The sequence below is a fragment of the Pollicipes pollicipes genome, unplaced genomic scaffold, assembly GCF_011947565.3.
Source record: "Pollicipes pollicipes isolate AB1234 unplaced genomic scaffold, Ppol_2.1 Scaffold_7231;HRSCAF=8579_pilon_pilon_pilon, whole genome shotgun sequence".
NCBI lineage: Eukaryota > Metazoa > Arthropoda > Thecostraca > Pollicipedomorpha > Pollicipedidae > Pollicipes > Pollicipes pollicipes.
In genome coordinates, this window is record NW_023597034.1 from 11,837,011 (window position 1) to 11,851,693 (window position 14,683).

The following is a 14,683-nucleotide window of genomic DNA, read 5'->3' on the forward strand; positions in this document are numbered from 1 at the left end:
TGGAAGCAGCCGGTTTGATGCTTTTTGCTGTGGGCGGGCGTCGGAGTGGTATGCTTCTTGGTCAGAATTAGCTTTGACTTCAGTGAGTGGTCAAGCTGGACCGGTATCAATCTTCCGGAGTTAGGGATCAACCTTTGTCTTACAAGTGAACGCCAACGTGATAGTGGCGTTGGCGGCATGGAGTGCGATGTAGGGGAAATGGGGTGCCCCAGTATTTTTGGTGAGAGCGTCCTGATCTATTTTTACTCCTCACGCTTTCCTTGGAACTCTGGCGGCTTTTCACCAGTTGAATAGTTAGATCCACAAATTTACTAGCACGCCTATCATTATTTCAAAATGAGGTGATCGCTATCTGGTAGCGGCTGGCTTTGGGTTACGCCGTTTCCGCAGACCAGAGGCTCGGTATCTGTTCATTTTTCGCGCTTGCGTATTCAATTTATCTTTGGACTACGTTATATTTGAGGTGGGTTAGTACTGTAGGGTCTCGACAGTTAAATAGATCATTTGTGTCCAGACGTAAGGAAATGTATGGCGCTTTTCGGTACATCCGGCGACAATTATTGCTCGGTTTTGTTACTTGGCCCGACTCCGCAGCATAGTTTGTATGTACGGCCTTGCGGGTAACGCGTCGTCCGTGGCTATGCGTGGTGGTCTGTCAGGTAGTTGCCATATGGCTGGAATGTGGTAAGGTAGTGGGAAGGTTGATCGGGGACTTGCGGGCGTTGCACGTGATGTTGCATATGTATGTAGATATTGGTGACAAGGTGTCATGCTTGCCTTGCAGCGGTTTCGTTGTGGTCGAGCTACTCGGGTTCTTTTTCGATGGTTCTGCGTTTTCGACATAACTCAGAGCTTTAAATGCTCGTGCCCTGCCTGGGCATAAAATTTGGGTTTACCTAGCTTGCCAATGCATTGTGTTGAACAGAACAAAAGGAAGCAGTAACACCATAATCTTTGGACAAATGGACTTGTGTCCAATCTTGCAATGGCTTCATGCCATTGCAGGACCAGGACTTGACTTGACAGCCTTGTCACATTACAATCTTGGCTTGAGAATTGGTGTCTTAAGTGCTGCAATTTTGGCTGCCTTTTCTCAACTCCAACACATAAAAAGGAATTACACTGAACATTCTGACAGGGCATGTCATGGTGTCAGGTTTTTGGTAAGCAAGGCTGTTTCCAAAATGTGGCACCTTCTTAACCTTACCAGTACTAGAGCAAATTAAATTCCCTGGATAGTCTTTTAAAGAAGAGGGTTTGTATGGCATCGAACAATCCTGTAGCAGGAACTTCATGTTTCAGTTTGACAGTGACACCAATGATGGCATGGTTCCATTAACAGTAATTGCAAGGGGACAGTATTCCTTATTTTTAAAAATGGTGAGAACACTTGATGGTAATATAGAGATCAAAGCTAGTCAACACCTTTCCCAAAATCACTTTTTCCCTCCAGTTTTATGTTCCTTTGCCCACTCTCATCACCCTTATCTGCTAGTTTAATGTGGGTTGATCACCATGCCTTCATGAGATGATGGTTGGCCATAGCCTTACCATTGATGATGCCTCTCTCACATTACTACAGTCAAGTTCCATTTGACAAAGACCTTGTTTGCTGTCCACTGATTCACCTGCCAGTGACTGGATAGGTCCAATGCATGATGTTAGGTTCCCTTTTCCCCTGACTGGATGGCCTGTGGCTAGTGGTAGCCAGCTCTGGTGATGTCAAGGCATGGTAGACTGCGTCAGGATTGCTGAACAGTCCACATTGTGTGGCCTTGGCTGCAAAATCCTGCTGTGGACTAGTCTTCTCAAAATTACATGGTGGCAGTCAGGTATTGTACAACAAATGCTGCCCTGGTTGGGTGTTGGTCTTAGACCTCCATCCAATTAAAAGGTTTTGACAATCTTAAAAATGTTCTGTCACAACTCACAGCACATGCCAGCAGCTTGCAGCTTAGAGGAAGAGCGTGCTGTGTAGTAGACAAGTGGTATGTAGTCCATGTTGTGAATCCTAAGTGCACTGTAGATATAAGTACTGCACATATATTATAGTATATTATAGGTAGCCCAGATATGCATATCTAGGCTCTATTCAGGGTGCAGGTAGTATAGTGGTTAAGCAGCATGTCTGGGAAACTGGAAGTAAAGGGTTATATTTCCCACATTGCCTGCCCTCCTTTACCAGGTTGAGAGGGAGATAACGACACATAGCCTCAGAAGTTAAGTGTGTTGTAAAGCCCCAATGATGGAGGTTATCTTAATTCAAGTTACACAATTATTAACCTGAGCTAAAAAAGTACAGATGCAGTGTGCAGGTTGTGTGTTACAGTTTGGAACCTTTTATGTTCACCAGGGCTTGGCATCAGGGATGGCAGACTGCCAGACTTGGTGAGAGCATGCTGCGAAAAAACAAGTGTGTGTGTGTGTGTGTGTGCGTGTGCTTGCATGTGTGTGGGTGTATGCATGCATGAACAATTTGTGGTAGTGAAAGACCCAAGGTAGGTTATTGGTTCATCACACGAGGCAGCATGACCATTAATAAAAAAAACTCAAAGAGCAGGGACCACACATACTTGGTGTTGGTGTTTGGTCCGTGATCAGAGCTTGGCATTGGATAGTACAGTCAGCAGCCAATGTGCGTGTTGCCGCAGGCAGTGATGGCGTCCATAGCAGACCAACTGGGCGTGAGTGGCGAACATGACCTGGTGATTGGACCCAGCTTCAGCAAGAACAACAGGGGCTCAGCCTTCCACACTGTCCGATGTAAGTGTCATAGGGTCATCCCACTCAGTCCATTATTATGGCCTTTGATCTAGTGGCTGGCAATAACAGCTATCACTGATGATAGTCTTTGTGAATGACTGATGCATTCTACCAGCTGTCCACTAAACAGCTGGCAGTTGTAGCTATTTGTACCTGATTGGCAAATCAGAAAATGTTTAAATGCCTTGTTTCTCATCATCTGTATGCTTAACCTAGTTGGTAGTCACACAACAATCATAAAATGCTTAAATGCCTTGTATCACATTATCTGTGTGCCTAAACTGGTTGGTTTCAAAGAGTCAAAGCATGATGCTTAACCTAGCTGGTTGTCACAGAGATAGCAGACCTCATTATTGAAAACAGGTCACTTTCAGCATTGTGTATGGCCCCATTCATGCTGAAATCAGTACAAGCAGTGATACTGGCAGCATTCTCGGTAATAGCAGCCATGATGTCCGCAAGCCTCGGAGCTGTCACGGCCCCACAGCTGAAGCCGCCGTTGCCGTGGGCCGTTTGGCGTGTCACTGGTGACCAGGCGGCGCGCCCCGCCCCGCCGGCAGATGACTTCAAGCCGGCCTCGGTCGACCCGTCCAAGATGGCCACGGTGGACGTGGGCGAGAACCACAGCGTGACGGTAACGGTGCCGCACATCGAAGGCTCCAACCACACCGTGTACCGCGGCAACGGACGGCCCTACCAGAAGGAGTGCGTGCTCGTGGTGGACCACGAGACGGGCGAGATCCGCTTGGAGAAGCTGTCCGAGAACATCCAGGTCAAGAAGACCAGGTGCGTGCCAGATGGTGGCGGCGACCTGCGCTGGAAGGGATATCGCTCCGATCGCTTGTCGTACCAATCATTTTGTGCAGCGTCCCAAAGTCGCATTTGTCGATGTGTTCTGGCATGGGATAGATTATAACGCATCCGCGATAGGAATGGGAAAGTAGCACTTGGCTAGAATTGCAGCTGGAATATGATCACACTGTCGTCATCCATCTGTAAAGGAGGTGACTCTAGCTAACTCTGCAATTTTATTCCCGAGGTAGTAATTGTGGGCTAGGTTTTCCCATGTCAACTGGACATGTTTTCTCCGGATGTCATTCAACACTCCATGTGGAGTGATGGGGAAGTTGAATTAATTGCCAGAACACCTTGTGAATGTCATACAAAGTAAGTAGATAACCATGGTCAGATGTGGGCCAGCTGTGTCGCTCACCACGGTGACAAGATAACGAGTCGGCTGTGTTCCCCGCGTCGGCTTGATCCACACCCGGTCGGCCAGGTCGGAGGGCCCTACGCCGCGCATGCCGGCCGTGCCGCGGCCGCTGACGCCGATCGACCCAGTGGCGCGACGCACGTCGCCCTCCCAGCAGCGTCTCTCGCCGCACGCTGGCCCGCGGCCGGCGCGCGCCTCGCCCACCGTGCGTCGCCCGTCGCCGGTACCGCATCAGCAGCAGGCGCCGCCGCCGCGGCCGCCAGCCCCAGCACCGGCGCCTGCGCCCGCGCCACCGCCGGCGCCCGGCAGCATGCCGATACTGGGCATGTTCGACGAGGCGCCGCCGCCGATGGCCGCCGCGCCGGCCCCGGCTGTCCCGCCTGCTCCGCGCAAGCCGGTGAGGACGTGGGCGTGGCTGACGAGCGACACTAGTGTGCTGAGCGCGCTGTGTGGGCACGGTGACGTCACATGTTGCACTCCCTGGTCTACTCCCTGGTCTGATGCGTTTTCATTCAGGGAGCTTTGTACTTGAGCCCGAGCTTGAGCCTTGTTGACCATGATGTGCAATATTGCAGCATGACTGTGAAGAAAATCTGACCGCACGAAACGCGTCGCCATGCATGCGTTGTCAGCCCTGCTGTTGCCGACGCCCTCCGCTTTCCGCGGCTCCCCGTCGCTATAGGTGACTCCTCACCGCTGTTAGCGACCCCCCGCCGCTATCGGTGACTCCTCACCGCTGTTAGTGACTCCCCGCCGCTGTCGGTGACTCCTCACCGCTGTTAGCGACTCCCTGCCGCTGTCGATGATCCCCTCCTGGGTGTCGGTGACTCACTGTCGCTGTCGGTGACTCTCCTCCCCTGTCGATGACTCTATCCCGGGTGTCGGTGGCCCCCTTCCCTTGTTGATGACTCCCTCCCGGGTATCGGTGACTCCCCGCCGTTGTCGACGACTCCCCGCCGGGTGTTGACAGAGCGCCGAGGCGGGCGGCGTGGGCGTGCTGAGCGATAGCGACAGCGACAGTGACTCGGGCTCCAGCTCCGACAGTGAAATGGACGTGGATAGTCGACCGGTGCCGCCAGCCCCTCCAGGTACGCCCCCCTCCCCCCCCCTGGCCGGGGCACGCGCGCCGCATGAGTCGCGCTGGGTCACGGAGAGCAGGCAGCAGGTGCAGGCGACCTAATGACGCTCCAGCATATGCCTGAAATGAAGGGGTTTCCCTCCTAACAGAAGTTCTGAAATGGCGACAAATCAACAAGGATGCAATCGTTTGCCTTAGCAGTGTGTGTTCGAGGTTGGTATTAGTTCATCCCCGTGCTTGTCACTTGAACTTCATCATGGCTTTATGTTATGATTGTAAGCATCACTCCAGTAACATCATTTTGGATGGGCCTGCTGAAGTGCTGCGCCAACAGGTGTAACATTCCGTGACCGATATATTTGTTTAAATGCTGCCCTACCTTTGTGAGGCTTATGATTGGTAGCTGCGTTTAACTCATTCCAAACTTGTCCGCTTAATGAAATATTCCGTCGCCGTTGTTGGTGATTAACAGGTTCAAAGGTACGCCGTTCTGAAACGCAGTCCAACTAAAATGTCCTTTACATGCAGCAGTAGGTGCATTTTGTAGCGTACAGAGGATGATGCTTCCCACATATTCCACCGCAACTTGAAATATCTCTGGTTATGCTGGGCTCTCCCTGGTTACGTTGCGATAGGCGTCAAGTCTCTGAAAGGTTATGTCCGTTTGGCTCCCAATCAGGTTAGAGGTGCGAAACATAGAGGGGCATTCGGCTTGGAGAGAGAGGAGAGAGAGAGAGAGAGAGAGAGAGAGAGAGAGAGAGAGAGAGAGAGAGAGAGAGAGAGAGAGAGAGAGAGAGAGAGAGAGAGAGAGAGAGAGAGAGAGATAGAGAGAGAGAGAGAGAGAGAGAGAGAGAGAGAGAGAGACAGAGAGAGAGAGAGAGAGAGAGAAGAGAGAGAGAGAGTGATGAGAGAGAGAGAGAGAGAGAGAGAAGAGAGAGAGAGAGAGAGAGAGAGAGAGAGAGAGAGAGAGGAGAGAGAGAGAGAGAGAAAGAGGAGAGGAGAGAAGAGAGAGAGAAGAGAGAGAGAGAGAGAGAGAAGAGAGAGAGAGAGTAGGGAGAGAGAGAGAGAGAGAGAGAGAGAGAGAGAGAGAGATCCGGTTTCAAGGTTTAAAAACATCAAAAATTACAACCATGCTTTGTAAACGCACCTGAGCGTACGTCACGACGCTGTCCCGCCCCGACGCAACGCGGGTGACGGGATGGATGCAACCCGATTGGGTGACAATGGCATTAGGCCTCGCTCGGCCCTGTCTGAAATCTAGTGACAAGGGATGCCCTCAATTCACCTGTTGATGACGTCATAAAAACCTGGACTGATCTGGTCTGTCTATTAACTGCGGACGCAGGCAGGACTTCTGTCATTGTTTGCATGGCTCTTTCACATAAAGCCTGTAAACAACAGATGAATGTTACCAACGCTGAGCGCCGCAAATGCGTTGAAATGACTGCTGTACGGTTACGTCGGTTTCCAAACTCTGCTCTGTGCTGATAAGAGCGGTGGGTTTCAGCTCGCCAGAACGGCTTCTCGATGCCGTCCATGCCTTCGACGGATCTGCTGACGGATCTGCAGCTGTCCGACTCGGATTAGACCGGGATCGAAGCCGCCGGCGGGGGCCACGCCCCTCGGAGTGCGCGTCCGGCCGGCTGTTTGCCAGTTTTCGCTGTCGCCTGGGCCCCCCATGCTGGTTTGCACGGATAGCGTGGCCAGGCGGCCGACAATTCCGTGTTTTGCACGGCATGAAGAACTGTTGGAATTCGCCAACTTCCGTGCTTTGAAGATCTTGCAAAGCATCCGGAAGCTCTGTAACAGACTCTTCCGTACCAAGCCAAACAACCGCCTTTGCGCGTTCGCAGATCCTTCCCAGATGTGTTACAATACCTATAGAGGGGCGCGATGTCGCTGCCTCTGCAATGGCGATGCAATGTTTGCGTATCAGCGTAATCGTACATACGTGGTGATGGGTGTGTGCCTACCAATTTGTCTATTTCTCCTTGTAGCCTGGCGTGGTCAGGGGAGTGGGAAGGGCATATCGCCAGGAGAGACAGAATGTCGTTGGCACGCGGTGGTCACCGGCTGCAATCTGCCCGTGAGACGTAGGTGATACTGTCGCGTGTTCGTTCGTCACTGCGTGTTGGTGGCGGCTTTTCGTTCGCGTCGCCTGGAGCCGCGGCGTGCGATGTGTTGGCCAGGTCGCCCTTGGGTCACCCGAACGGCGCGCTGTCGTCCGGCGGCGCCACGGCCCCAGCCGGGCGAGGTCTGGCCGCTGGATGGACGGGGCCGGTCGCCGGCTCTTCCGAGTGCGGCGGGCGTGGCACCCCTGCTTGTGCCAGAGGCTCTGGGGTCAGGCTGAGCGGTAGGAGCTCGCCGGGGGCTGGACCGTGCTGGGACAGTGTCGTCAGGACCCGCGCGGTTTGGATCGTTCAGGGAATGTGCGGGTGTGAACAGATCACGGTAAGCGTCTCGGTAGCGGCTCGCCGTCGACGTAACGTCCCTGGCGTGGCGTTGCCGCCGTCCCGGATCATTCAGTCCAGGCGGGAATCAAACGCTGCTGCACGTTTGCGACATGCACGATGGTCGGTGGCCGGAGCTCGCGGCCGTCCACTCCGGCCGAATTCAATGGAAAGCTGCTGGAGTGCCGCTGAAGTGGTGTTCCGGCTCTGAGGATGTGCGAGTCCGCCCGGTGATATTCATAAGCACCACGGACCGTCGACGGTCGACGTGCTGGTGTGTCCGCGCGCGTTGTCGTGATTCGAGTCCATGTCTTCGGGCCGTGAACGCGCGACGGGATGGCCCTGGTCTTGAACGCGATCGGTATTGATGTTCATGTGGCTGTTCAGAAACGCTTGGCGTGTAGCATATGTCCCTTGGACGTATGTTTGTGTCCGTGTCCCAAGACACTCAACACGGACAGGGCGGGTACCAAGACAACTCGCGCAAAACTCGATCAGCAATCTGGGGCGTCCGTGCGCACTGCCGCTCCTATGACCCGCGGTGACCTCAGTGAAGCCCCGCGGCGTGCGAGCCGGCTCAGACGTTGAACTCCCCAGCGTCCCGTCTTGTTACTGTTGTCGGCGGGTGCAGGGCTGTCGCGTGCCGCCCTGGCGCGGACGAACTGGCGATGGTGTGGCCCCTCCCCGCCCTGTAACACCGCCGTTGGCCTGTCCAGATTGGGAACCTGTTTAATATGCGTGCTCTATCTGTATCGGGAATACAGTTTTCTTACGAGCATGTGGTTTTGAGCGGGGAAGCACATAACATGGCGACGGCTGTGGATGAGGCTGCTGCCCGGCTGGAGCCAGGCGCGATTGGCAGAACGCTACTGCGAACTCAAGAGCATCCGGGAAATCAAACAGCGCTTGTTACTTCACGGACTGATATGACCCGGCGATGAGTGGTGGGGTGCTTCTGCAATTTCGCTTCAAACTTGTCCCGCTAGCATTTGCCGAGAAAAATACGGGCGGACTGCAATCGCTGCTTTAAGCTCTTAGCTTTGTAGACCTCGGGACCTCAGGCATAAGCTTCTTTGGTATCGAATGCGATAAAAAATAATTCAGTGTGAAACCATACGGGAGCCTGTTTTGACAGCCGAGTGGTTTCTGAAAAGATCCAACCCAACGCTCACCTTCACTGGTGCAGCAAAGATCTCAAGTTCCTCAATTAGCCACGCCCCGTGAGCGGCCCCTTCCCCAGCACCAGACTTGCACTAAATCCACACCCAGCTTCCACAAGTGCCACTGCGTTTTCTCAGATATTTGTAAAAATCGAAGCGTATTACAAAACAATTACAGCATGTTCAACGGTAAACCACATTTCTGGAGCGCAATCAGAGCTGCTGACTTCACAAATACGTCCTGCTGGACAGCGCTGTACACAGCCACTCTACCGCAGCGCGATGTGCTCTAAAATATCTATTTGGCTCGCTGTTTCCGAACCTTGGTCGTTTTCTTCTCAGTCTTTGCGTATTTGGCCTCTAGCTGGTCGAAGAAAGAGTCCATAGCAGCACCGCGTGCCTGCTGGCGAGCCTGGAACGTCACGCAGTCTGGGTTACTCGGGAGCAGGTCGCAGCATCTGGCAATTACTCCGAAAAGTAGACATACTGATGGAGTGAGAGCCACCCTGGTAACCAAGGAGACACAAACCCCATCGCCACCGCAGGCCATGAGGGATCACTTCCCGATTCGGGTCTTCCTCGGACTTAGGGGCCCTCTACTCATTCCTTCGGGACAGCACCTGGTTCGCTAGCAAGTGGGTCGGCAAGAACGGAGCGAAGGTCGTTATCAATCCGTGCGAAAGTATCTGAGAACCAGAGGCCTCCGCGGGTAGCATTCACTATACGCAGCCCGTCATACGGGATTGGGCCGTGTCCAGTTGCTCCCCATCCGCCGCCCACTCCCAGGTTGTTCTCGTCCGGTCGTTAACCGCCCATTTGCATTTGTCTAGGACCTTAGTTCGGAACTATGACGAATTTCCAGGGAAGTGAGACCCAGACACACTCCTCCGCATTGATAACTGTACAAGTAGAGCCAATGGAGCTAATTAAGACTAAGAGCTAAATAAGACTAATTAATTAATTATCCGAATAACTGTCAAAAGCTGCATGCACATTATTTGTCATTCCATGTCACATCACACCTGAATCAAAGCCTGCAGTGAGTCCGCAGAGTTATCCAAACCGAGCCGCTGTTTCTCCTGTTCAGCCTCAGCGGCCTCGGCCTCCGCCTGCAACGGGAGTCGAACAGCGTGGGTGCCCGAAGGAGAGATAACGGACTCACAAGTCGCGGAACAATTTGTAGACTGACTGGTTAACCCGTCTGGCTATGACAGTACACATGTGAGATAGTGCACAACCGTCTGAGCAGGCCTGCTTACCATGGCAAAATTCTAAAAGTATATTTAGAACTGTTAAGATGAAAACAACGCGTTAATTTTCCCGAGAAAAACGCTCGACGCTCAGTTTTTCAACGCTTCACCGGCACGCCATGCCACAGAGCTCCTGCCGCCCCTGAGCCAGCGACGCCGGCCGCAGTCATGATCACTGACCCGTCGCTTCCTGGCCGCCCGCTTGGCTTTGGTCTCGTGCGTGAAGGCGCGCAGTGCCGGCACCTCGCCTTCGTCGATCAGCTGTTGCACCAGCTGGCGGAGCCGCTCCTCCGAGTCGAGCGAGGCGCACGGCACGCGCTCCAGCAGGCCGCCCATGTCGCCGTCGCAGGCCAGGTAGGCGGCGCGCACGTCCTCACGCTCCTCGGCCGAGCCTGCCACCCACGCATGGCACGGCCGGCTCACATCCGCGTTCCGACGTCCAGGATACGCCCAGGGTGGCGACAATATACACGACGGTGTTGTCATTAGAAAAGGTCGTGTCCTAATCAGGCGCCCGACGTTGAGCGCAGCACTCTGCATGCATCAGGATGTTGTGGGCTCACGCCACCACCATACAATACTTAAATGGATGCACACGATTCGATTGTGATCAACCATCAAAATCAGGTCAGTGACATTTATCATTTGTTGAGCATGACAGCCCCATCAGGTTTATAGCATGAACTGGTGTGTTGAATAACTGCCATCTAGTATTCATCTTGTTGGTAATTGGGGTTCCCCATGACACTACCCATTTAAGAGACGACGCGAATGCAGCCCAAACTTAAGACACTATAAGTCATGTTGACATTCGACAGCTTACCATTTGGGGGAAGACAGTGTCATGTCCAGGCACATCTACAACGGACCTTAACGTTTTACAATGACAGCGCCAATAGTTGTCTCCAATAGCAGCGCCACCAGGGCGCCGCACGCCTCGTCCGCCCGCGCGACACGTACCGACATACTGCTGCTCGAACAGGCGGATGTCGTCGAGCGTCAGCGGCCGGAAGAGCAGGCGCCAGTACTCGGCCCAGTCGCGCTGCTCGCCCGCCGCCGGGTCGTCTTCGTCCACGCAGCCCGTGTCGTCGTACACGGCGCGCCGGTCCGGGTCCGAGAGCACGCTGTAGACGCGGCCCAGCGCCTGGAACTGCTCTGTTGCGCGCATTTTCTGCGAGGCACCCACCCGGTCCGGGTGCACCTTCAGGGACACATGGTGGTACCCCTTCTTGACTGCAAATGAAAACAATATTGAATTATATGCATTAAGGACCGCAAATGAAAACACCACTAAATATGCTGCATTAGGGGACATGATAATGATAAGAAACTGGCTGACAGCTCGCATGAAGTCCAAGCTTCCAAGTCCAGTTCCATTGTGCTCAGTGTAGGCCCTACATGCAAGGTGGGAAGCAACACAATGATGTTGCTTGTGAGAAGCTGATAAGGTATCTTGAAAAGCAGGAGTTTACTTCACAGAAAGGACATAGAATGGTCTGGACAAGTTTGGAAACTAGAAGCAGCTTTTGGCACTTCACATGAGGTCAACAGCCATCCACTACCAGGAATGTATTCATATATTCATGGTAGTAAAACAGAATGAGACTGAGTGGGCAGGCTGGCAAGACTTATATGAATAGTTGGAAGAAATCAGCACCTAAAGACACAGTTATACCATGCTTAGTGAATGGGTTACCATTATGGATTGATAGTACAATGTTGCTGAATTTTTTTTTAAAATGCACTAGATGTTAATGAACACAGGAAGCCAGACCTGGCTTGTTATGAATTGACCATTCATATGAAACAGACACTTTTGAGTCTTACAGCACCAATGGTCATAAGAAAAAGGGCAATAACAGGCATAATAATTGTTAAACAATACTTTGGAACTAAACATATTGCAATTTCACAGCACCAATGATGCTTTACACACTAATGGAGTAATACTTTTCAAGGTGAGATATCCACAAAGCATGGAACTTGCTATTGACTGGGCATTGCCCACAGGATAGTGGTATGAAAATAAAGTAATGTTAGGTAATGTTATGAAAGGCTAGGTAATTCATTGTTATGTTTGTTCTTGTTAATTCATTATCTTGTATGGTGCACAGAAGCTGTTTAATTAGCATGTTTGGCTGCATTTCATACATAGTTTGTTTCACACAAGTTGCAATCATGACCCTGAATTTTATTTATTGCGTTCATTTGAATCACATTTTGAGCAAAAACTTCAGACACTTTGGTTACCTCAACAAGAGCTTGAAGAGATGGACCAGTGGGCCAAGTGGCCTGTTAAAATGAATGATCCCCATAAGGTACCTTAAGGCAAGACACTGGAGGCTGCTTAAGCAGTATCAATGTACCAAACCTTACTCATACAAATGAAGCTGGACTGTGTTACAAGCACAAAGTATTAAGAACTACTGGAATAGGAGTTTGGGCTAATCTCTGGACCAAAAGCAATATTGGTCATGACACTCTGGCCAATTAATCCTTAGGCCATCATCCCATGTTAGTCAATCCTTATGAGGACCTGATGATATCTGGCATATACCTATTAAAAGGGTTTGAATATAAGAGCTGGAACATCATCCACAGCCTGGGTAAAAATGAAACTGACAATCACTTAGTCTGGGATGCCAACAGTCTCCCTCACTTTTCATACATATTGCCCACACAATCAGGGGCAGATCTAGCCTGGAGTTTTGGGGGGCCAACCGTTTGTCACCAGCTAGCTGGTGCGGGATCCGAGGTCCAGTGCAAGGTACATCTCGCAAGTACCTAGTAGGGACACCATTCAGGCACCAAAATGCTTTTGAACCTTTTATATATAGCATGCCTGCTTACAAAGCTTGTAACATAAGATATTACTTTTAAGTCAACTGGTCAGATGGGGTTTATTGCATTCTTACATTCATTCATCATGACATTTACATTACACCTTGCATATTTACATCTCCAGAACTTAGTTCTGGGAACATTTTTGGGGGGACCAAAACATGTTCTCAGTTGTTTTTTTTTGGGGGGGGCATGGCCACATGCCCCCCCCCCCCCCCCAGAACTGCCTATGCACACAATTTCATCAGATGGATTACTGGGACCAGAGCTCATAAGCAGCCCCTATTGTCAACCTGATCCTGTAACTGATAACAAGATCATATGGTTTGCTTGCTAGATTTGGCTGATGTACACTGTTCTACTGGGTGTGAGGCCCATGCTAGCATGACACAAAATTGCGTTATAGCAGATAGATACTGTACTGATAGATACTGATACTGACATACCTTCCTTCGAACTTGCTTGTTTACTCACACCCAATATGGCATACAAATCCTTCTTTCCGAAAAGTTCTGCGCATTTCTCAAGAAAAGACATCAGGAATGACCCGAGCAGATGTAGGCGTAACGTGCAGAACAGGTAAATAGGAACGCTGGCACCGCCGCTCACTCCCAGCTGAGTGCTGTCCCGAGTGCCGGCGCCAAAAAAGATCTTTTACCGCAGAGAAACGCTAACAGATATCGTCGGCAACTCTGCCTTTGACCCTGTGCCTTATGCCAGTCTGCCAACCGAACACCAAATCATGGAAACGGCATCGATGACAGCCATAAGCAAATCCTGGGGGGGGCACGGGGCCACGGCCCCCCAAAAAAACTCTGAGAGTATGTTTTGCCCCCCTCCCCAAGCATTCCCAGAACTTGATAAAAGTTTCGTCTACTTGCTGTCTGTTAACGTTTGTGGTGTGATATCAAACATTTCTTTCCGTTTTGGAAAAAAAACTTCCTAAAGAAAAGTTGGCAGCGATTTGAATATCAAAACAAAACGCATATTGACGCGGATTAGTCATACTCGGCGCAAACATCGTGTTTGATAAGTGCACTGGACCTTGGATCCCACACCAGCCAGCTGACGACGGACGGTTGTCCCCCCCCAAAAAAAACAACTCCAGGCTAGATCCGCCCCTAATGTCAGCGCTAAAAACATTTGGAATTCTTTACTTTCTTGGTGGGCCAATGCAAGGCATCTCTTTTCACATCACGGACAAGTCCACTGTGCGAGTACCGAGTATAGCGCGCGAGTAGTAGTATCTAGACCGAACGGTAGATGGCAGAGCGTCTCGCGGAGGACAGAAATACAGTCTAGCTCCGACCGCTGACTCGTGTGAACCCTCTCGGATACAGACTCGAACATGGCGGGGCCGACAGGATCAGTGGGAATCGATCCCGCCTCGGTTCCCCCGCCGGACGACATAGACGACCCTGGGACGAGTGCCGTGTCCCCGGGGAACGCGACTCGTGCCAGACTCGATGGCAAAATATGTCAAACCGGAACGATTGGAGCCGACCGGTGACCGCGGAGTGACGTACCGCATGTGGCGTACAGAGATGGGACAACTTCGCGATGTTGTCGGACTTGAGTAGCAGGCCGCCAGCCCTGCAGCTGGCGATTCTCCGGTCGTGTTTCTCGGACGAGGTCCTGACAGTCGCGGCCAACTTCGACATCCCTGCTTCCTAGCGATCGGACCTCTCCGTCGTCCTCCCGCACCTGGACGGCTACGCCCGCGGCCAGGTCAATAAGGTCATTCAGAAGCGTGCACTTAATATGTGCACGCAGCAGGAGGGCGAATCATTTAATGACTCCTCCACCCGCCTCCATGACCTGAGCCGTGAGTGCGGATTCTGCGATGCCTGCCGTGACACCCTGATCAGGGACCGTTTAGTCGTGGGCCTGCGCGACCCGGCGACAACCAAACGATTGTGCGCCGCCCC

The 14,683-nt window shown here is 51.9% G+C and overlaps 3 protein-coding genes across 3 annotated transcripts; 2 read left to right on the forward strand and 1 right to left on the reverse strand.

Annotated features, from left to right (window-relative positions):
* Positions 1–611: 611 nt before the first annotated feature.
* Positions 612–4,169, forward strand: Eaf (ELL-associated factor; the record flags this gene model as incomplete). Its single annotated transcript, XM_037233008.1, has 4 exons — positions 612–684; positions 2,652–2,763; positions 3,324–3,549; positions 4,043–4,169. Coding segments are annotated over exons 2-4 (459 nt in total), but the record flags the coding sequence as incomplete, so codon positions are not given.
* A 124-nt stretch (positions 4,170–4,293) lies between these two features.
* LOC119110315 (zinc-finger homeodomain protein 9) lies at positions 4,294–8,280 on the forward strand. The gene is made up of 3 exons (XM_037234091.1): positions 4,294–4,373; positions 4,947–5,064; positions 6,562–8,280. Exons 1-3 carry the CDS (start codon positions 4,302–4,304, stop codon positions 6,639–6,641), a joined length of 270 nt encoding a protein of 89 aa, XP_037089986.1. The 5' UTR covers positions 4,294–4,301; the 3' UTR covers positions 6,642–8,280.
* A 71-nt stretch (positions 8,281–8,351) lies between these two features.
* LOC119110314 (dnaJ homolog subfamily C member 9) lies at positions 8,352–13,446 on the reverse strand. The gene is made up of 5 exons (XM_037234090.1): positions 13,202–13,446; positions 10,875–11,147; positions 10,095–10,306; positions 9,687–9,773; positions 8,352–9,076 (listed from the first exon to the last, which is right to left on the reverse strand). Exons 1-5 carry the CDS (start codon positions 13,290–13,292, stop codon positions 8,963–8,965), a joined length of 777 nt encoding a protein of 258 aa, XP_037089985.1. The 5' UTR covers positions 13,293–13,446; the 3' UTR covers positions 8,352–8,962.
* Between the last annotated feature and the right edge of the window lie 1,237 nt (positions 13,447–14,683).